This window comes from Gobius niger, assembly GCF_951799975.1.
Source record: "Gobius niger genome assembly, chromosome: 7".
In the NCBI taxonomy this organism is placed as follows: domain Eukaryota; kingdom Metazoa; phylum Chordata; class Actinopteri; order Gobiiformes; family Gobiidae; genus Gobius; species Gobius niger.
In genome coordinates this window covers 16,420,621-16,444,216 of record NC_136858.1, presented here as the reverse complement: position 1 = coordinate 16,444,216, position 23,596 = coordinate 16,420,621, and the positions used below count along the sequence as shown (strand labels likewise).

The window sequence follows — 23,596 nt, the reverse complement described above, 5'->3', positions numbered from 1 at the left end:
AGCAGAGGGGGCTGCTTACTGCAATCATATGCTGATTAATTGAGCCTGATTCTCCCCATGCTGCGAACATAAGTTGTCCCACACTGTAGGCTACATGTTGGTATGTGGGTAAAGGTTGCGAGGCTTTATCGAAGTCACCTTTTAACACAGGTAACCCTCACATCATTTTGATAAATATTAAGAAAACACTGATTTTCTGATTATCCCTCATCAGCCTATATCAAACTAGGTTATGTTCATTTTTATTAATTGTGCATGTTGCTCTCTAATTAGCTAATGAGAGACAAAAAGCAGGTTTAGAGCAGAAAAATGCAAATGACTCTTAGAAAATAGCACAAAAAAGTAAATGGCAAGGCTGAGAATCATTCTTCATTGAAATGTCAGAGATAAATGGCTCAAATGTCACATCAATTAAAACGGGGGACAGTTAGTAGTTCATTAAAGAGAGAGCCATATTGCACCGTCGGGTACCGTTGCCAACCCTTACTATCTGGGGCAGACTGGCAGCGGGTCCAGATGGCACGGAAATCCTCACAGATTTCAAAATGGTCTCTGCAGGGGTGGCGTTTCCCCCCCGCTCCCACCCTCACCGACGAGGCCCACGCCGGCCTACACGCTCCAAACGGAGGCACGCGGGGAGCCCAGGACTGCTCCCAAATACAACCAAGACACACAGGACAGCAGAGCATTTTAAACAAAGCAGCACAAATGTTACCCGGTCATTTTACTCAAATTATTGTTCTTCAGTTACAGTCCATCTGGCAAAAATAAATTGCTAGGCCTATGTAAAACTGATTTTTGTAATTTTGCAGGGGGGGGAGAAGATCATTCTTATCATTAAATCGCCTATTCCTTTGTAGTAATTTTAAAGATCACATCCGAGTGACACAGGCTTTGTGTCTTTTCTCTTTGAAACTTTAAAGTATTATTTTATCGTTTTTACTTGTAACTATTGGACAAAATTATAGTTAACACCTCTGACCAGCAAGATATGAGCTATAAATGAAATAAAGAATACTAAAGTTTTAATATAAGACATGTATTATTCCATCACTTAAAATAGAGCTTGCACCGGTCGCTTTTCCATATCTTTACTTTATGACACTGAAGACCACTTCAAGGACCACAAATCCCCTTTAGAAAACTATCTGCGTCTGTCCCTAATGTGGGCGGGGCGGAGACGCAGTAGTGGCCAATGGCGGAGCCAGAGTGGACTTTGGACCTTTGTGATTGGTTCCTTCGGCCATGCTTTCGGGGGAAACAGGAAGAAGAGTTGCAGGACGTGAGAGACCAATGTATACTGCTCTGAAACATCACATTGGCCGAAGGTATCGCGTTCAAAGACTCTTACCTTGCCGGGTGTAAGCATTTGCAGATCTAGATTACAATTTGCTTGAGCGCTATCTGTAAAGAAAGCTAAGTCGTTGTTGGTGGCCTGTTCTACACGTGCTACAGCTACACTGTTTTCATAAATGGTTAGTATGGAAAGAAGCACACAGGCCCTGCCAGTGTGCGAGTATTCACTATCCGGCAACTGATAACGGCGCTGTTCACTATAATTAACTTCGGGTGCCGTTTTTAATTTTCCATAGCTAAAGATAAATTAGCATGGAAGCGTTAGCGGAGCGGACACATGTTGCATTTTCACACCTGCGCTTTCTAGTTAATTAAGCACGCAGGTTTGACCGGTAACCGCTCTAATGAGAAATAGTCCGATGATTGACGAGGGTGAGGAAGATGCCAATGACTTTTAACAACACAAGCTGGCTGTTGTTTGCTGTCCCTCACCGTGAAGAGCTGGGTAAACATCCAAATATGCTCGCAGACCCGTGAGCAGTCACTTGGAAGGAGTGCTGTAATGTGCAGCAGTGGTGCTATGTGCCGCACACACCAACACACTGAGGACCGCCAGTTGCATGCATTGTCCTGTACCACTGTTTTGTTGGACTTATTCCCCCGCAGTGGCCAGCTGTCATAGGAGTTGCTCAAATGTTGCTATGTAACAACACACAGTAGCCTATTTGGTTTGATTTTTCTTTTTTTTTTTACATCAGGGATTGCAGAACAGTTTTGGACTTAACACTGAGCAATAGGAAGTAGCCTACTTGCTAATCTTTGTCAATTCCTTTGTGACATGCGTCTCTTAGGCCTATTCTAGGGCTCCGCAAATGATCAAAATCAAAGTTTGGATGGCTGCAATGGGCAAAAACGGCATTATTTCGGCAGTAAAATATCTTTATCAAGCAAATAGATATGTTCTTTAACTTTGTCAATCCACCTAGAGAGCCTTGTATTAGTTAAGCAGTCCATATTCCATCCCTTCTCAAATTCGAATGCTGGACGGGCCAACTCAATGTTGCAATACTTGTCAGGATAAAATGTCCCTGAACCCCCGTTTTAAATGACGTACCTGCAGTAATGGCAAGTCAAAGCTTCACAAAATGCCTTTTTGTATATTGTACTTAAATTTCAGCCCTTTGTCATTGTCGAAATATTTCCCCAAAGACGACACATTTAAATGGAAGAGGTTCGATGTAAATAAAAGGTGTTAAAACCTAATTTTCACTGTCCCCGTTTTTTCTTTTTTCAAGTCTCTCTAGTGTGTTCTTTTCCTGTCTGCTTCTTCAAACTTCACGTGGCAGGTAATTACAAACAAATTTGTAAAAAAAAACACACACACCAAAAATGAAAGGATATTTTTTGAACTAATCACAATACTGTTCTGTAATTCAAAGACATTACAGTGCCTCTTTTTCCTATTTGCGGCTCCATTACTACACCTTTTGCTAAACGGCAGACAGGAGAGTGCACTGCTTATCCAAAGTGCACTGTACCATTGTTTGGCTCGGAAATTTCTCGCCTTTATTGTCAGTCGAGGCAAACCCCTGATGAATACAGTGAGAGCTGCAAAAGTAGGAACAAGAAAGTTGAGGCATGTTGACGCATTTGTGATCGCGTACCATGACAGATGTGCTGCTGGTGTGTGAAGGGGAGAGCTAAAGCACTGTAAATGCATGACTACTTTTAACACATAACCTTTGTTTTGTTTTTTTCACCCCTTCCCCTTTCTCTCTGTCAAAGACGTACTGTAGGCTGTGTAATCTCTCTACAAACATACTAAATTTAGCAAGCTGCAGAAATTATTAGCAATTAGCTGCTTTTTAATTTTCTCATTTAGCGGCTTCTGGTCTGTGAAATTTTATGAGAATAATGGAAAATTATTCATTGCTCAACATATTTCATTTCAGTGTTTTGTAACACTACGGTAGGGCTGCAGAATATATCACTTAACTCTGTATATCGCAAGAAGACACAATACATCACAAAATTACTTATATCTTTTTTTCCAAAGGCAACTTAAAAATGTGCAGAAGTTCACTTTTAGTCATAGTTACTCCTAGAACTCCTAGTACCATTTCAGTCTTTTGATACCAACTTATAAAAAAAATGCTTAAAATTTAGTTTCAGTTTAATTTCATACTGTGTTGAAATAGTTAAACTAATATTACAACAATCTTTTTTTTGCAATATTTTCCCATATACAACCCTACCCTAATAGTATGTACAATAAAAGTGTTATTAATATGCAAACTAACAATTACGCTTGACAAGAAAGATGTCAGATAATTTGATGAGCTTTTATGTCATTTCTTTATATAATAGCTGCTTTATAGACGTCTGTACATAAAAATGTCCATATTGTTTAAAGTCACTGCTGACAACATTTGCACACCTTTTTATGTTCAATAGCAGTGATAGATATGCTAATTTGACAATTAACATACAGCCGTTGTGCATATGTTTACAATGACAGTCTGTAGGTGATCTTATGAAAGAGTGAAAAATATGGATATTATTTTTTCTACCCTTTAACCGTTTTTCAATTCAAGGTTTTCATGAAGAAAAAGGTTTCCGCGAAACTCTTGCAATCAATGTGACCTTTATTTATTATAACCCCATCTCTCAAAAACTCACATATAACATAGTCAATCATCTCTCCTTCCCTCAAAGTAAAAATAAAAAAGGAACTGCTGTCTGGTTATTGCCAGTATCCATCTCAGTCGTCAGAAAAGCTGCACGTTTTTGCTGTTGTTAAGGGCTGGAAACCAGAATCCCATCGGAGTTGCACCCTAAGGAACAAATTTAATGCTAGAAAAACATCCCGGCCATCAACCAAAAATGACGGATTGAAAATAATGTCGAGCTATCTTGGGAATCCCCCACCAGACAAGGGAACAGACTGCATTGTTTTTCTCATTTATGTGATATATAGAACAGAAAGAGGGGAAAAAATGGGCGATTTATTGGTTAGATAGGCGTATTCTTTTCCATGCACAAAAGAAATATTGGATAGTAATGTTGGGATCAAGTCACATCATGACATTGTTTGGAGGCTAGGTGTTCAAATATGTAAGTCATCATTCGTTGGGTGGCCCGCTAGCTTTTCAATAGATCATTCAATGCAAATGTGTGTGGGAAAATCTGAACGTTACCACATGAATATGTCAATGAACGCAGTGTAATTTGTGCTTCTTTAGCAGGGCAGGGAGATGAAGCAGCAGAGGGAGAGTCAGTGCACTCAGAAGACCATCTCATTGCTGAGCCCCCTGGGGAAGATCCAAGTCAGTGGATGTGAGAATGGTGTGCACACCATCCGGATCCTAATGGATGTCGCACCTGCTGAAAGGTACTGTACAACAGCCGGCCGCTGACGTGATAAACAAAGGTGTGAAATTTACAGGCAGACAGAATCCACTCCTGTGATGGAGTGCCACCATTCCTCATTGGAAGCAGGGCATTTTTGTAGATCCCACAAGAAATATCCTGGAGAAAGTTGGGCAAATATGAGCAGGCACTAGAAATATGAGGGGCACTAGAATACAGTTGGGCTTGAAATTAGATTTCTGATGGCATGTGGTGGTGATTCTTCCAGCAGTATATTTGAAATTTCTGAAAAATAACTTGTTTATTACCCACCAGGGAGATGATTAAAGTTGATGTCTGTAGGGTCACCAAAGGCCACAGGGAGCATGGACTGTCCCCCTGTTTATTTATGTTGCCTGGGAGTTGTATGCAGGAGTGGAGAGTGTCAGCAGCACTCACAAATGTAGGATGTGATTGCATTTCCAGCCCTACTCATCATTCAAGAGTGTCACAGCACTGACAGTTCAACTCAAGCGACGGAAACTGATTAAACCCAGCATTAATAAGATTTTACTTCTTATTTTTACAGGTCCACATCTTACATCTCCGATTAGTTTTGATTAGATTGAAATTAAAAACCCGTGTATCGCCGATTCACATTTGATAAACTTGAATGATTTGGGAAATTAAACCATTTTCAAATGCAGCCGGTTAGGAAGTTATCCTTTTGAAAATGTATGTTCAAATTCTAATTTATGGAAACCCATTAATGACCTTGTATATTATACCTCAACATGTGTTTCCTCCTCGAGTGTCGGCTATTTCCTAAAATTCATCAAGCAGTAAAAACATTCCACTTGTTGTTAATGAGTTGAAGGGAGAAAATTACTAATATGGAATTTTGATTATGGAAGATGTCCTGTAACCATTCGCAAGCACCTTTCCCCATCTCCTGGTGAACGGGGTTTAATTTGTGTGTTCAGGTTCAGTAGGAATATGCAAATGAATTTAATGATTCGCATCACTAGATCATTTCTCAGTTTAATATCATTTGCTATGTCGGTCATAAGTGAAGCTGCGATCACACGGCTGTCTGTATGTTCTCAAAGGTGTGAGCAGGAAATCATTTGATGAAATGTTTCCATTTTATCACAACCAGTTGAATGTGGCGTTATTGTCTCAGGACTGAGCTCGAGCCGGCACAGATATATGGAGTAACGCAAATGTAAACAGGCATTAAGGGACGCGAGATAAAGTGACAAAATAACGGCTTATCTTTGCAAGCGGCTTTACATGTAGATCTCACAAAAGCCTGTGTGTAGCAGGAACAGTTCAGATCAGCCCTTTCCATCCATTTATTTATGACATACTAAACAAGGCTCTCTCCAGCTTTGGCAGAGGTGTGGCACAGGCTTAGGCAGTCACACTGATAAATGATCTCTAAGTGCATATTTTGGATAAAGAAAATAGATGGCATCTATGCAGAGAATAAAGGGAAACCTATGGAAGGTGTGGTGAGGACGAGTAGCTTGCATGGCAGCATTTGCCCTCTGTGATTTCTCTCACAATTCACTATTGGCTGGTGTTGCTGCAACAAAAACAGTCATGGCATTGATAGATAGTTATTGATAAAGGCCATTATAGCCACATAAACGCCCTTGAAGTATTGCTTACACACCATGACCGTCAGCTCTTTCTAATAGAAACGTCTCAAGCCCTTTTTGCTTCCTAACTGATCTTAGGAACATTTCCTGAAATCAACCTCCTCTGCCAGTCTAACGACAGCCCTGAAGGCACCATCAGATGAACAAATTCATTACATCTCAACAACCCCTGTTGGGCCCTCTGCACCAGCCTTGTGTTAACCAGCCGGCTGCCTTTGGTTTTAGCATGGCCACTGTGTAACTCACAGAAAAATGATACGCATTTTGTTTACAAGAGATTGCTATTATCTGAAATATGATGCTTTGTGCCTCTTTCACACAGTGTACAGACACATAATACAGAGGAAATCATAGAGCTCTTTTTTATTAGGGTGAAAAATGAAAAAAGGGCTGGACTCCTGCCCCGAGACATTTTGTGAGCATATTATTTTACAATGCTTTGATCAATTTGTCTGTCAAGCTGCCTGAGATGTGGGGGAGCAGGAAAAAAGCAATTTAGCTTGTGAGGTCCTCAATAGAAGTGTACTACTGGAGCGGTGCATGACATGTTGCATTAGAACCTGAGTAGCCTTTATTGCTTGATAATGTCGCGAGGCAATGCTGATATCAATCACACTTTAACAGCCCCTATGATATGTTCTTATGAAGAAAAAAAAAGAATAATGCATGAAACATTTCTTAGAAAATAATTGATCTAATGCAGCACAGAGGGAGTTCTACTTATAACAACCTAAAAATAGTGTACTTGAAAAGAAGACACCAAATGTACTCGGAGCTAAAATGGTTAAGGGCATGCTGGCTCTGTGCTCCTATAGAAAATAGTCATTAATTTTACACGGATAAAGAATAAACTCCCTCTCATTTGCATTTACATATAAACAATGTATTTATGCATCTAAATTCCCAGCACACTTGCATCACGTGATATGCTTAAAATCCTAAGTGGCTAAAACCAAAATTATCATTGCATTTCCAAGACCATAAATCCCCCTTTTTTCTCTGACACAAAGCCTTATAAATCTGTGTCTGATTTTTCACATTGTTTTTAGTTAATGATTTTCATCTGTTTGTTGTTGCTGTGATAGCGGCGAAATGTACCATATGCTCCGGCAAAAGACAAATGATTAGCAAATGAAATTCTGGACAGCTGTCTGACTGAAAGCGTTTGGTTGATAGCATTCTGCTACCATAATTAGCTTAAGCTGTGGGTTAATTAACTTTCTACCTGGATATGCATAATAATAGCATTCTGCAGAAAGCCAAGCAGCTTTCAGTATATCAGCAGCAAAGGCTGGCTTTTATTTTGTATTTCCACTGCATATTTCAATTTCAAGAGGCGATTTAACTCAGGAGCATCGTCAAATATTGTAGATTTTCCTCCCCAAGCCAGATAATTCTGAAACAATGGAGGTGTATTATGTGGCAGAAATGCCATTTCTGAATGTAATTAAAGCGGATGAAAGCAATCACCAATTTTTAAATGCTTTTGTGTAGCAAGAGGCCTACTTGTAAAAAATACCCATCAAGGGGAGAAAAGAGGCACAAGAACCCCCAAGTCCTTCTATAAGAGGCCTTTGAGACTGCAGTGAAGTACAACAGTAATTAGTCTTTTGTATGAATTTGCTGGCCATGGCCACGATTAGTTAAGTATATGAGAGGAGTACAGGACTGCAGCGCGCTTCAGCAGGAGGCTGTTCACGTCTATTTATCCTCACAGCTTTCCATTGTCACTCACAACACTGGATCACACTAATTGTTCAGAGGTGGAGTGTTTTTGCGTGGGAGCCGTCACCTTAGTCACATGACGTTCATTTTCCATCTATCTCGGCCCTAATACCCAAGCTGTCACAACAGCTTTTACACTCCCCACACTAGTGTGAAATATCTGAGGTGATGCATTTATCGTTCTCTCACACTCATGTAGTGTTGTGAATCAATGTCCTGCTTCACACGGAATAGCAGCATGCCAAATGGCTTTCCTGTTTGGGCCCTGTTTACACGATGTGTTCACAAGAGCCCCTTCCTCTATTATATTTCAGTTCAAAAGCTGCTTTAAACTAATGTAGTACAGTTTGGCCTAAATAAAATGCTTACTTTTGTCACTAAACTGCGCTGTCATGCAAACTGAACTGCTGAGATCTTGAATGGAATCATCAATAAAGCAGTCGTCCCTTTAGATATGGTATGAATAATTCATAGTGTAATGATATTCAGATGATTTTGTTCTATTTTTCACTGCGTCCGTAGAATATTGTTTTGCATGTTGCGAAGTGCAGTACTCAGCTGCGTATTCATTAAGGTGCTGCTCCCACTGGCCCTTGGACCCATCTGTGCTCTATGTTTATGCCAGTGTCTCCCGGGACAGTTCCTATCAGGCTGCATGTGCCATTTCCTGTGGAAACCAACACCTGTGTAACTCACTACCTGTAAGCCGCCCCTCACAGACGGGACTCTGACATTCACTCACAAAAATGTGCAAATGTTGTGCCTTTAAAAGGCATTCTCCTGGGCTGGGACGCACTCGAGAGGGAGTTACTGTTCAGTTTTTGACGCTGCAGCAAAAAGCAGCGCTGCACTTTTGGTGTGTCTTTGCCTGCTGTCGAAGTGAAGTTTCTCTGGTACAGTGTTTGCACTAGTTTGTTTTCGAACTTGATTGGATTCTATATCTTCAACATGCAGAGTGTACAGTGTGTGACATACCAAGGCAATATGCACAGAGATGATTCTGCTCTGACATCTTGGAGAGGAGTACGAGTCAATTATGCCCAAGTGTTGTTCTTGCTTATCTTCCTGCGGCACCAAACAAGGATTTAGTCAAGGATTTAGGGGTGAGGGGGCGGTGGTGGGGATCATGGTAAGCGGTTCACAACAAAACACTCAAAACTCCTGGGAGCGGGCACTGATTTAAAAATAAATTACAGAAGACGAAGCACTAACACTCAAGGGCCCTCAGCAGTGCTGGCGTACACAGGTGAAGATTAGCCTCCTCGCTAATCAGAGGAACAAGGCAGTAATTTGCTCTGAACACAGACAGCAATTAGGACTTGGTGACACTAGATTCCCATAATGCCTTTGTGCTTGACGTGGTCAAATTTTGACAGAGGCTATCCATGCAGGGTCAGTGTCCCCCCAGTCTCCTGGCCCTCTTCAGTGGAGCCTCTAAAAGGTCCCTGCAGTTACAGCGCTCCCTAATGTACTTTATGCCTCCCTCACTGGCTCCTTACCATTCGCGTAATTGGAATCTCTTACTGTGGCACTTGAGAATAGAGGCTAAAAACGCTATTTGAAACTGCTCAGTAGTCTGTTGTAGATAAACATTGCTGCGTGGAGGTGTGGATCCACTACATAATGGAGTAAGAGTTAAGGCTCTGGTAATACATGCCTGCACTGACTCCTGTGGCTGGCCAGTTGGGAGAAGACCTAATTGTTGTGTGCTCTGTTGCCTACTCTGCAGTATTTTACCACCACCTTTATGTATTGGACTGAGCGTTGCAGCCTCTTCGGTGGACATTTGCTAATAAGAGTTGTTGGATATCTAGAGAGCAGTTTAGCCAGCCCAGTTGTTTTTATTTTCAAATACCAGGGCACAGAGTGTGCATGGTACGGCCGAATAGGAAGCATTCTTTACAGCTTACCACTGGAAAAGCTCTTGACTTTAGCGCAGCAGAAGCAAGATAGGCATCTGAATGATCTTCAAATGGTTGAACGAGCTGCATTGAGCAAGTGGCTTACAATTGTATCACAGCCTTTGGCTCAGAGACCATCAGGATCTTGACATTCATAGAGACATGCTGTATTTTTTTTCTCCCCTTTTTAGACAGTCATTTTAGGCTTTTTTCATGCTCTCTTGAGTCTTTGACGTCTCTGAGTTAAGTATCTGTGGCTATAAGGCTGAGGAAAATATTGGAGTGCTCTTGGCCTTTTCTATTTCATCCTCTGACCTGCCGTGTTCCCCATGATCGGTGAAGGAGAACTCTGGCAGGCTGTGTCAAAAGTGACAGCCCATCGAGTCGGGATGAACGCCATCACGCTTCACAGAAGGGAGCCACCGCTTCAGACTCTTTGTGCGATATACCATTACACCCTTCGCCAGATCCCTTTCAATTAAATGTTGGGGCTAACCTGCTTCATCCTGCACTGCAGTTGATAGAAAAAGTCCAACTGAGAACTCATGCAACACGAGATACAAATTATGCCAAAGGAGCGATATCTTTCTTTCTTCAGTGTCTCCTTTGATTGTTTCTTGGAAGATGAATGAAATAACCTCCAACATTATATAAATGTTCAATTCATTCTTTATATTAGAGTTAGAAAATAGGTAGAACTCTAAACGACTCCCACTTTACGCGGCCATGATTTATGGTAATTGGAAATTGATTGTGACAGGAGCACAATATTAGAAATTTTCTCAAATCACAATCTTGTATCAAGGGAAATATTCTTTTTACTGCGCCAAGTCTTGGCCAGTCTGGAATTAGTTTCTTATTTCCTTAAGTGTGATGAAACACTGAGTGCCTGTAGGACATTATATTAGTGTTTTAACCCATGGAAAAAATATGAAAAGGAAAAAAAAAAAAGTCTTTGTATTGATGCCTATTATTAAAAGAATATATTTTTATATTTCAGACTAATTAAAGGGAATGGTTTATATACATGAGATGAGCCATTAGTTGAAGACAATATAAGATTGCTTCCCCTCTGAGAGGCCCCTTGTAATTAGGCCGACATTTATTACACATCTGTAATCTCTAATTTTCAAGGGCATACTTTCTTATGTGCCAGCCTGGGCTCCATAAAGATCACATGATGTGGCTTGATTGGGATTCACTGAAGCGGCAGGAAATGTTGCCAGCACAGGAGCTACATCTCTGCTGCCCACATGCTCTTTAAAAACAATCCCCCATAGCACCGAGAGGTGACAGACTTCAACACAACAACTGATGTTCACCTTTTATTTATTTATTTCCCTCTTGTTTGCCGGCCATAACATGTACTGCATTGCATTAACTTTTAGTACTGTCAATGTCGTATCAGTCAAAAGTGCTTTAAAGCAGCAGCGTCCCCGGCCGTGGACTGAGGGGAGAAGAAAATTAGCCGTGGTGACAAGTCTGAAGTGTGAGCTAGAGGTCAAAGGTGCCAAGCCTTAAGCAAAGGTGCTCTAGCCTTTGTCCGGTAGATTGTAGGGGCCTGCGGGTCCAACAGGAACATTTCCACACACAATATCCCCGAGCTGTCAGTGTGCAGCGGCTGGAACATCCTCTCAGAGAAAGAGGGGGAGCACCGGGGCAGGAGGCAGTGGAGAGGGAACAGTGGCCTGAAGATCCCTGCTCACAGAAAGAGGAGGAATGGAGGGGTGGGGGGTGGAGGTGGTATGGAGCCAAAAGCTGGAGTGGGAGGATAGAGAAATAGAGGGGGGCGAGAAGGGTGGGGGTAGAAAGGAGAGACAATGACAAGTAGGGGCTGGCTGGGCACTCACCCATGCCGACAGAGATTGCCATGAGCCATGGCCATTGTTTGAGCGGGTCTCAGCTCAGGACCCGCCAGTGGGCTTCCGACTTTTCAGCACTCCTCTATAAACTGCTGTGTGGTTTATTTGGAAATGAGAGTATTTACACCTTTTACTGTATTTACACCCACTGTTAAACGGCACCCGGGAGACTTCCATCACACAGCCACAAACTAGCGGGCCCAGCGCTTTCCCTGAAAACTGACCTGCTCAGTCATAACTGTGCAGTAAAGCTCAGCTTCACATGTCCCATATAAAAGGCTGCTCAAACTGTGACCTGCACAAGTGTAAAAACACTTTAGGACCGTGTTGTTCCGGCCGGGAGGAGAGAGACGCCCTGTGTGTTTAACAAAGTAAATGTCTATTATTAATACCATACAGGATAAGCCAATTTTGAAGAGGGGGCACTTAAATGGCGCTATTATTTATTTATAAGTCCTGTACAGCAGTTAATGGAATTGGCGGCCTGCTTTAGATCCACAACACAGCTTGAGGTCCACTTTGCAGTAATGCACATGTTAAGAGAGGACCTTCCCAGTAGGGTCTTTAAGTGTCAAATATGGGTCAGTCAGCTTGCGTTGACCTGGGGGGTGGTCAGCAGCGGAGAGAAATTCAGCTGTTAAGTGATGCCAACTCAACCATCGGCAAATTCCTCCAAGCATCAGCTCATGCTAAGATGCACGTCCAAGTGCGGCACATCGCTGGCCAGCGCCGCTCTGGCCAAAAAATCCATTTATTCTTGTCATGAACTATAAACTAGACCCAAGCAGAGACGAGCCTGTTGTTGAAGCCCAGCTCTTAACTTCTCTGCAGCTGCACGACTTTTCTAAACTCTTTTTTTTTTTTCCATTGGTTCTGCTTTCTTACAGTTGTTTGAAATAAACTGTTAACACTTTTCCTCATGACCTGACAATGTTTTCCTTTTTACTTCATCAGGCATGCCTTAGAAAAATATATATATTTTCTAACAACTCTCGGATTACTGTCTTGTACTTTCCGCAGCAAGTTTTTCCTCTCTCACTGCAACAATAAGTGCTTGGCCCCAGTGCCACACACCACACGTATATCTTAATCATTTCAAACACATCACGATTAACAACTTTTCTTTCAGCAAATGATGTCATACTGCCCCGGTGTCCCGCGTAGCATGTTATTACACTCCCGCGACACATTTTAAGCGCGAGAATTGAGCATTATGACCGGCCCACTGATCCCCCCCCCCCTCTTCTCCTCTCTCCCCTTTTTCTTTCGCTCTCTCTCTCTCTCTATTCTACCCCTCACAGGAGCGGCGCGGGCCCCATGGGCTGCTGTGTGGTCAACGATAGCCCCGGCGAAACGAGCCCCCAGTTGCAGCGCTGCGTCCAATGGCTGCGGGCGTACTTCAGCGAGCCGCGCACCGCCGGGACCCTGCCGCTGCCCGCCTTCCACCACCCGGCCCTGCGCGGAGGTCCGTCATGGATAAATATTTGCACAGCCATGACTCGGGGATCGGGCTTTCACTCTTAATTGTCAGTTACATCACTTACACTCACTGGCCCGGCGTGCTATAATGAAGTATTTTACGGCTTTATGGGAGAGTGGAGAGGGGGGAAGCAAAAAAAAAAGAAAGAAAAGAAAGAAAGACGGAAGGAACAGAAAACGCAGGGCTGTAACTTGGTTCAGTAATCTGTGGCAGCCCTCACCACGCGTGTTAGTCTTGGCAAGCTTTTCCATGATTCTTGGCACATTCTTTGAAACTGATCGAATTCCACTCTTGACATTTTGAGACAGGAAGCAGCGTTTTTTTCTGTCTTTTTTTTTTTTTTCTTCCCCCGTTTTGTGTCTTTTTTTTTTTTTTAACTTTTTATATTTAATGAGAACATGTGAATGGTGGTAAAATGTTTGAATGAGCGCATTGTAGCCGTGACCAGTCACCTAGGGCGAGGGGAAAGGGGAAAAAGGCACAATTAGTGTCAGCTCGTAGTTAAAGCGACCCGAGAGGCGATGATTGAGAGCACCGAGCGGAGGAACGAGGGATTAATTGTCCCAAGTGTTTGTTCTAGGAAGCAAACAATAGCGAGGCTTGACAACTCATTTCTGCAGCCATATCTCGATGCAGTGTTTTTTTTTTTTTACATTTTATTTCAGACAATCCCCGGCTTTGTCAAACTGTGTGGCTTGTCCGCATTTTAACTTTGAGAAGTGCTCATTTAGAGGCAGAAGCACACCTACACATGGAGGGGGGAAAAATAACTAATGTATGCGTTTAACAATGGCGCCTGCCTTCCTCTGCAATCAGGCCTTAGTTGCTCTCTAATTTCATGCAGATCTGCAGTGCTTGAGTGATGGCATTTTCAATGAGCAGGTAGTCCATCGAGACCCTGTATACAGCTATGAGTCCCACGCTCCCGCAAAGGCAATGCAGAAATACATCAGGACCAATTACGATATCAACTTTCAGTGTGATTCCCTTCGCCACCAAGTGCTTGTGTACCAGCCCCAGGCTCTTTCAAATCGCATCTCATCTCAAGTCTTTGGGGTTTTAATTAAATTTCAGGATAGATGGAATTCTTCATTAGTACCTGATCTGAATAGGTGATTGTGCCCCGTTCCACCTCTCTCCCTCGCCTGTTGTTTTGGGGCTCAGTAAACACTGGATTTAGGCTTGGATTGCTCTCAGTAGTCGGAACCATAGGCCATGCCGGTGTAAAAATGTTAAATGTGTGCAGCAAGAGTATTTGCCTTTTGAGGGATGAAAATAATAGTGTGTTTTTTTTTCTTTTTTTCAGTCGATTCAAAAAAAAAAAAAAAGAAACTGAAGGATTAGATGTAGCCCGCCTGCTTTACAAATTCCTGCTACAACTCGTCACCACTGTCTACTCGGGAACAAAATACAAGTTTAATCAGGTCATTACAATCTGTGACAACCAACTTTTGTTTGCACAGTTATCTTCGGGGAGAGCGCGAACGAGGCGGCGCGCGGCAGCACTTGTCATGTAATATTGAGTTGTGACCTTCACTTGAAGTGTTGCCATGTTTATTTACACATTTCTGACAAAACAAGCCACTTTTCATATTAGCTGTCATGATATAGCCGCGCAACAGAGGTGACATGAAAGGAGACGCGAGGTGCCGTTTTCTATAGTGATTGTCACACCAAACATCACACAGGAGTTCAGCTGTCAGAGGTGCAGCGCTGGCGACTGGCGCACGTGCACTGAACTCTGTGATTGTGTTTGTGCGCGCCCTCATCTCCCAAAAACACAGACACTCCTTAAAACGCTGCATATTCTTATCTCATTAATTATACATCCATATGTAACAGACGAGAGGATCTTAGTCTCGGTAAGCGGCACGGGGAATGTGCTGGGGGTGAGGGGGGGTGGAGGGGGAAGGGCGCTCTTCAAAGCCCAAATGACTGTGTTCCTGCAGGAGCCTGAGCCTCCCTCTGTGCACAGCGCAGGGCGAGATGAGACACTCACCAGGACTCGCCCCTGTGATGTGGAGAGGAATTAGGGAAATGAACGTTTTCAGAATATCGAATAATCAGAGAATCATCAGCACCCCGTCAGCCTTCAAAAGTATGGATCGCTCCAGACTCAAGAGACACTTTGACTGGGAGTCAAAGTCTTCCCTCCCATTAGACACAAAGGATAATGAGCCGGTGGAATTTCCACTATTGTCTTTTTATTCTCACAACCATGTATAAGGTGACTGTCAGCTGGAAGTCATTGCCCTAATCTATTGCTTTCATTAGCAAGGCTGATAAAATTCAATTTATTGTTTTCCCTTTTTGTTGTTCTCCTAAATTGCTCTCTCATACAGAATTATGAGGTGATCAATCATAGATGCCAATAGCGTCATAATCGCTAGAAGCATTCGATTTGAGTGCAGGTCACTCTGTCCCTGCCGCTGCACTGGCCCTATCAGCTCGCCTCGCAGCAGGTAATGATCTGTGACATAATTATGGGATGTCTGTAAACATGTAAGTGGTTCCTCTCAACTTTTATTTAAACAATTGACACCAGTGAACCCCTATCTAAAGAGGGTCCTGACCTCAGACACAGTGTATTAGGCTCTTTATGAAGTATGGGGCTGGGGGACTGCTCTCCAAATCAGTGCTGGTCACCTCACTGACCCGCCTCCACTCTCTGTCACTAGCACTGATGAGGGCAAAGTTCTTTAACCTCTGCTCAGCCGATAGCAGCACAGACACTTGTTTTCCCCCAAATGTGGGAGATGTGAGACCTGCAGTAGAAAGGGCTGATGGGGATCTGAGGAAGGTGTAAACAACTCTGCCGCTTGTTGCTCGCTCAGTGAAGGAGCAGCAGTGAGTGGCGCCTTGACTCTGACTTTGGTTGTTTGTCAATAACGATTGCATCAATAGGGATTTGTCGTAACCATAGTGTGGGCTGTCGTCTCCCGATCGGTGACAAAGCGATATCTGCAGCGCACATCATGTGGCCAAATCCCAGCTTTATGAGGGAGAATAATGCATAAAAGAAATTTCAGGGGTGTTTCTTATCTCCTCATAACATTAAGTCTGTCTGCGTAAGAGCCCGTCATCTCGCTGACAGCGTGATTATTACCTGAAAAATTATTAAACAGTACCTACGGGCCTTGTTCAAGACAAAGAACTCACATGGGTGCGCATCAATCAAATCTATCCCCTTTAGGTTTTACACTTATTCCCCCCAGTTTAGGCAAATTGCCTCGTTCGCGTGGCTTTGTGTAGCGGAGAGTGACTATAAGGTAGCGAGGGAGCCTGGGGAGCAAAGAATGTTCACTGTGTAGAAGAGAGACAGGGGTGTGACATGTTTTCACACAATGCCAATTTAGAAGGATTTCACATAGATCACTTGTCATGTGCTCTCTTAGACCATATAAATGAGAGAGAATGGGAGATCACTAATTGAATTTTCATGACTGAGTATGTATATACTGTACCGGCAGACTTTGAGTCCCTTTTGATAACGAGACTATTGTTTCTCTTCTTGTTCCTTGTTAAAAAAAAAAAAAAAAAAAATGTGTTGTTCACTCTCAGTACAAGTGCAGAGTTGGTGTGTGCAGTGTTCAAAATGTCTGACATTCTTCTCTTCTCCAGCGCTATCAGAGCTATACAAACAGGCCTTTCAGACACCGCCTGCTAATCCAGAAAAAAAGATAATGCTACTGCTAACGTGCTAATGAAATCAAAGCCGTTAATGTGGTCGCTTAAGCTGTGCATGATTTGAAGAATTCTGCCATTTAAGCGAAGATGATATAATGAATCTACTCTGAATAGAAAGCAATTAAAAGGACAAATTGGTCTGATTAACCTCAAAGTCATCCCACTGCCACAAATGGTGTGCAACATTCAAATTATTATTATTAAAAATCTGGAGCAGATTTGCAGTCTTTTTGGCCTCTCTTAATCCTTTTAAATGAAGGAGCGAACTTTTTTAATTTTAGCTGTGACCTTTCAAAGCATAACCCAGATTTTTCTGCTGGAGAAATAATTTTCTCACACCAGCTACTACTGCATGTTAATGCTGCGTCTAAGGTCAAATTGAGGGACATCTACTTATATAGTTGTTTAATGAATTTAGTGAAGAATAAAAAGGACTGAGTTCACGTTCCCATGATTAGAAAGTGTAATGCAGTGTACTAGCCAAGCATGCGATTTATTTTATTACGTAAGACGCTGATGTTTTGGGGATATTCCAGGCCTTTTCTCTTTGAACCCAAAAATCAAACCGGTAAACACGCCGTTGAGACGAGCTCGTTGTGCTTGTCAGCCGTTTTGACGTTGATTGATTAAATGAAGTGCCTTTTCTCCCCCTTCTCCTCTGGTGTCCTGCGCGTCGCCGTAGACGCCTTCACGAGCCGCGTGCTGCACACTCTGCTGAGGGAGGTGAAGCTGGGCGAGACGGTGTCGTACAAGCGGCTGGCGGAGATGGCGGGAAACCCCAAAGCGGTGCGCGCGGTGGGAGGGGCCATGCGGAGGAACCCGGTGAGTGACTGACAGTGATTGACAGGCCTCGCTCGTAGCCACTTCCATCACGTCCACTTTACACCGCCATGTATTTACATCAGCGTGAGTCATTTATGATGAACCGTACAAGGCTTTTATATAGATGGTTATCTTATATACAGGGTTATACTTTTCTAACTCTAAACAAAGCGACCAAAACTTAATGCAACTGTGAAGCCTCAAAGTCATTTGACAATATCTTGAATTTTCTCGACAAAACTAAGTTAAACAATTCCCCACAATGCCCCTGTGACTCATCAACTCTTAAAAATAATCAACACTAATCCCAATAATCAACTAATTTAGCTATCAGTAAATTATTATCCTTTCTATACACAGACCCTAACACAAGTTAATTCACAAAGATAACATCACAATTCAACTATAATTACACAGGAGGAGTTTTTTCCCCCATATTTAAATAAACAACCTATGAATATTATCAATCAAGAACCTCACATCAGTATAATATATACAAATATATAGATTTTTAGTTAAGTTAACACAGTCCCAGGCACGTTTTCAAACCACTGAGTTAGATTATTTCTTTCCTGCAACTATTCAATACAAAAGTTGTGTTACTCTATTCCCATATTTCCATTTCAGAAGGGGCGAAAACACTCAAAAGTAGCATTGTTTGTGTAGGTGTGTTGTCCAGCACATAATGAAGAATTCTCCCATTTAAATGAGGTCGTTCTGTGCCCACTCCGTGACTCCTGGTCTCCGTGTCCCTGCGGTAGGATGCGTAGTAGTAGAAGCTGGAGGTGCCCTGTAAAGCTGTAGGAGTGCGCGAGTACATTGAATGGTGGAGAAAAGAAAAAAAAGAAAAGGAAAGAACAGCTCGGAGGAGGAAGTCTACCTACAGCAGCACTCTGAGCCCACACCTTTTGTTCCACGTCTTTACTGTAGTAGATGTTAGCAGCAAATCTCCCGCTTCTTGTTGGAAAACCTGGCCCCGCATCATTTTTCGCCCATGAATCCGCTGTGTACAAAATGGAGGGCTAGAGGGCAAGTGGTGTGCCTTCTTTTGATCAAACCCTTTGATCAAAGGCCGTTTAGCTCTGCCCATGTAGTGCTGTGGGCACCACCGGTGTGAGAGGAGACGCTCACAGATCCTTAGTCTGGTTCAGCTTATGTCTGAGCAGAGAGGGGGCCCCTACAATACTTACACTTCTGTCAATGTCAGCACACTTTATGTCCTTACATCATCTCGCTCTCCATGATTGATAGAGTGCACTGCATTCTAGAAACTGCATGAAATCTTTATGATGAGCTAGGCATTAAATAACTTTTTTTGTGATGTATCGCAAGAAATTAAATACAATTATCTTCAGAGGTTACACTTATGATGATTAGAAGTAACTCCCCCCCCCAGAGAGTTTTCAGACCTCGTTTATTCTTATTTTATTGTGTAGCAGTACTACTCTAAGACGTTAAAGATTCTACACTGATACTGTACTAACATTTTAGACCGTCATGTGTTTTTGAACTTTGATGAAAGTTTAAGTCTGTGATAAAGCAGCCTCTCCATAAGTGTAGAGTGTAGATTTTATAAATGAATTTGAACATTTTCAGCGTCGGACTTGAACATGATAATATAATAAACAGAGGTGTGCCAATCCTTCCCCAGCCCGCTGCATTGCTCTGTACTCCACGGCTCAGTCTCATGTTTTACAGGCGCCGCGCTTTCGGTCGGGGAGGCTGGGAGCGCGCGCCCTGAGCTGCCTCTCTCGTACAGATCCACAGTCAGATTGTCAGTGTCAATTACTTGTCAGTGTGTGCCGCTGCGCTCGGGCTTCAGCCGCGAGGAGCTCAGCGCTGCCGATCGATCCGCGCCTCTCTCCGTGGCACCTTCTCCTTCGCCGGGATTTGAGTATTGATAAGCCCGGCGTACAGTGCTCTTTTCCCCCCAAGTGAAGAGGCAGATCCGGAGGCCTTGAGGGTACCCCCGCTCTGCCTCCAAACCCGGGGAACAGTATTGATCCCCAACACTGGAGCTGTATTTCTCTGTCTGCAAGGTTAATCTAGGGCTCGGAAGGTTTTATTGCTGTTGATATGGGAGTGGGTTTAATGATGGATTTGGACTGTAACATGCTGCATGCTGCATGCTCAACTTTTTTCTTTTTTTTCCCATCTCCCCCGTCTCTCTCTTAAAAAGGCAAGAGGTGAAGGCGTCAAATAGAGGAAAAAATAAACTCGCAAGCCAGCCACTGTCAAAGGACCTGTGTTATGCATTAAACAGCTTTTTCAAAGTAATTAGGAACACCTTACCTTGGTTTGTCATATTTGATAAACTAAAATAATCTGTGTGTATAAGTAACAGGTAAAAGATCGGTAAACTTATGCGGCATCATAGTAAAGAGCCTGGTTTTATGTTGATCTGGAGGACAGGTCAGAATTCTCTGGTAAAATGTGCCTTTTTAACTTCCAAAATGAAAATGTTTTGGCCTGTTTAATATCTCCTATGTAATCACTGGGCCCTTCCACAAGAAACGGGCGTAAAGCTTAGGGCTGAACGAAATGGACAAAATTTCATATATCGATATTCATGCCAGATATCTCATTATCGATGCGATACGATGCGATACGATATGATATGATATAACTACAGGTTCAGTGAAAAGCAGTTTTCACGAAATGAAAAACATCATAATACAAAAGCTTGTAGTTGATTGATGAGAATCAACATCGTTTATATCTTGCTTTTCTATATTAATATCTTGAATGTTCATATCTCGATATCGATACAATAACGATATACTGTATCTTTCAGCCCTAGTAAAGCTCCACATCACCTCAATTGAAATGTTGAGTGGAGATTTCTTTTAATAACAGGGATTGTCCGATTTTGTTGTTTTTCCTGAACCCCTCTTCTGCAGGCATTGAGCAATAAATCTAAAAACAATGGCTGACAGATATTGCAACAGGCAATTTGGGTGCTGAAAAGGATCAGAATCTGTTTGGTGAAGCTGTCCTTCGGGTGTACTCCAGTTTTCCCTTATGTGCATGAGTCTTGTGTGTTCATTAACATGCGCTGTCCTAACTAAACAAACAAACAAATGAAATAATATGTAAACAGAGGGGCACCACGTCATGACATCAGCAAGTGGGGGGACTTGTTTTTTGCGACGTCAGAAGGAAACGCACCGGATATCCCGGGTTTCTCAAGTATGTACGGATGAAACAAACCTCTCCTTTTTTCATGTGGAAACAGCCTTGACAAGATGCCGTTCAGAGCGATACAGGCCCTTTAAGACACGTTTGTTTTTGTGGGTAAGAATTTCCAATGACACATAATTGTGCGGCACGTTCAGAATCCACAATGATGGGAGTGTTTTAGGCTTTCGCTTGTTTAATCCTTTCTCCAGCCATTTAGTTTACAAAGAAGTCGGGACCCCCCCTGGCAGCCATGTGCAGCAAGAGTAAACGCTCCACCGACTTCCTCCTTTTAATGATCACAGGGTTATCAGATCTTAATGTTGACACCCTCGCCATTGAATATTCATCCTGCCGCTGTTTTTGCCCATTAATTTTTGATCGCGTCTTTGCTTTTACGCTATTAAAAAGCGGAAAACATTGACGCCCGAAGACCGCGCTCATTGCAACCCTGAATGGAGCGCGATCAAAAACCGAGACGCCAAAACAGTTCGATGGCAGTGACGACATGGAACAAGGAGGAAAAGCGCCCATTCATATTTTGGCGACTTTGAAGTTTGACTGGATGTTCAATACATAATATATTGAGTTGGGATTGTAGCTTTAGAAAATGAAAGCTTAGTTTGACTCGTGCTTGATGCCAAAATATTCAACTCACATAGACATTTCATACACATTCTGTTCTATGTTGGAATCACGTGAAAACCCGAATCTCAAACGTTCAAGTGCCTCCTCTAAAGTTAAAGCAGCCTTTAACTTTTCTCACAAATCTCCAAAGTTGTTCAGTCCCAACCTTTTATTGTATGTGTGTTTTTATTGTGTGTGTGTGTTTGTGCGCAGGTCCCCCTCCTGATCCCCTGCCACCGCGTCATCTCCAGCAGCGGACACAGCGGCCCGTACATGGGCGGCAAGGGCGACCACCTCAAACAATGGCTGCTCACCCACGAGAGTCAGTGAGGAGATATTTCCAACCCAAACTGTCCTTCATTCACTGTACTCGCACTCACACACACTTCATATACCATCCTATACTTAGGTTAGGTTTTCTATTAGTTTATGTTAGTTTTCTACACATTTTATATGGATTCAGTTGGAAAATATTAATTTGAATAGTGTAAGTTTGGGGAAAACACGAAAAAATGGAGAATAACGCTCAAATTCTTATGTTTCATTTCTCAAGGTTAGTGGTTCTCAACTAGTGGGTCGCGGGACATGGCCAAAAATTGCCAAAAATAACGGAATTGTTCTGTTTTTTTTTATAGCCTGCTTTATCATCAATGCTTGAATCAAGGATTAATTACACTAAAACAGGACCAAACCGCAGATATATATTTTTTTATCATAAGGTTGAAATCAATATTTTTGGTTTGGTTCGCAGTTTGTCATGAAGCTCCAGTGATGGAAAACTTACTAAAGTGCAGTTTTCGTCCTTCTCTCAAATGTCACCACTCCTGGACATGTTTAAAGTGCAAACGTTTGGAAACGCTTTATATTAACTGCATTTTCCATAATTGCGCGGCCCTACTATTCAAACTGCAGAACCATTCCATTCCTCTCCATCATAATTGGCCGATTTATTTTCAATATTCACAAAAGTTTCGGTTTTTTTTTTAGTACATCCCATTCATTACCTATGATACAAAAAAAGACCACTTCTATACAAGCCTGAGTGTCGATTTTTTTTTTAAATAATGTATAAAAAGTTTTCAGCATGAGATGAAGAATAACAGAGGAATAAGCACTGTACATGCACACACACTGAAGTTTAGACGCTTTGGCGCACGCTGCGGAACAACTGCAGCTCCTTGTAAATATTCCTTTATTTATTTTTTTTAAATAACACAATCTAAGAATAGAGATGCTGCATAGTTAATGCGATAGCGCGAGTTGTTGCGGAATTAGAACGTACAAAAATAACTTAAACAGAGAACAGTAGGAATTACAAACATATGCTCCCGTGGGGTCCTCCGTTCGCCTTCGCCAGATAGTGTTGGAATGGTTTTTCTAAAGAATTATTATTCCCTTAAAAATACGTCTCTTGCATTGTTGTTGTGTGCGCGCATGTTTTTTTTGTTTTTTTCCTCCTCCTAAGCAGAATTAGTCTTTGTACCTCGCGTTGTTTTTTTAATTTTCTGCCAAGTGAGTGCTTTGTTCAACATCCAGTGATAAAGGCTCTGAATTTTTTACTCGTACAAAGCTTTGTAGTGGAGCATTTGTTTAGTCTCCATTTAGATCTCATTGTTTGCTCTCCCCTACACCTAGTTTGCAAGTGCCTTATGCATTCTATACTGTACTTGTCCTCTCAGATGTGTTGAAATAAAAACATCCTCATTGTCAATCCTCTGCTTTTATCAGCTTAATTGTATTTAATATTAAGTGTTTTATATTTTATTTGGTATGCATCAGCCCTGGTCTCGCGCTTCATTATTCTGCGTCCTCCCGCTCTGCGCCTCTCTCCCACAGCCGCCTGGATCTTTATTCCTGACGAGTGTTTCCATTAGAGGGCAGTGCAGAACGGCAAACCGGAATCAACGCTTCAGCCTTGAATTCCTGCTGCACATTTAATCTCCAACTTAAATGTTTATGTGCTACTTTATTTTCAGCGCAACACCACTTAATCCCTTTGGGCAGAAT

General features: G+C 42.4%; 1 protein-coding gene across 8 annotated transcripts; it reads left to right on the top strand.

The window, feature by feature from the left end:
* Positions 1-1,253: 1,253 nt before the first annotated feature.
* On the top strand, positions 1,254-22,015 carry LOC306965740 (methylated-DNA--protein-cysteine methyltransferase-like). 8 transcript variants are annotated; one of them, XM_079560270.1, is made up of 6 exons: positions 1,258-1,328; positions 2,601-2,642; positions 4,542-4,687; positions 13,098-13,261; positions 17,646-17,785; positions 21,803-22,015. In XM_079560270.1, exons 3-6 carry the CDS (start codon positions 4,551-4,553, stop codon positions 21,917-21,919), a joined length of 558 nt encoding a protein of 185 aa, XP_079416396.1. In that variant the 5' UTR covers positions 1,258-1,328; positions 2,601-2,642; positions 4,542-4,550; the 3' UTR covers positions 21,920-22,015. The 8 variants fall into 8 exon arrangements, with proteins under 8 accessions (XP_079416395.1, XP_079416397.1, XP_079416396.1 ...); XM_079560268.1 differs by having other exon boundaries at positions 4,539-4,687; XM_079560267.1 differs by lacking the exon at positions 1,258-1,328 and adding an exon at positions 1,431-1,475.
* Positions 22,016-23,596: the final 1,581 nt, after the last annotated feature.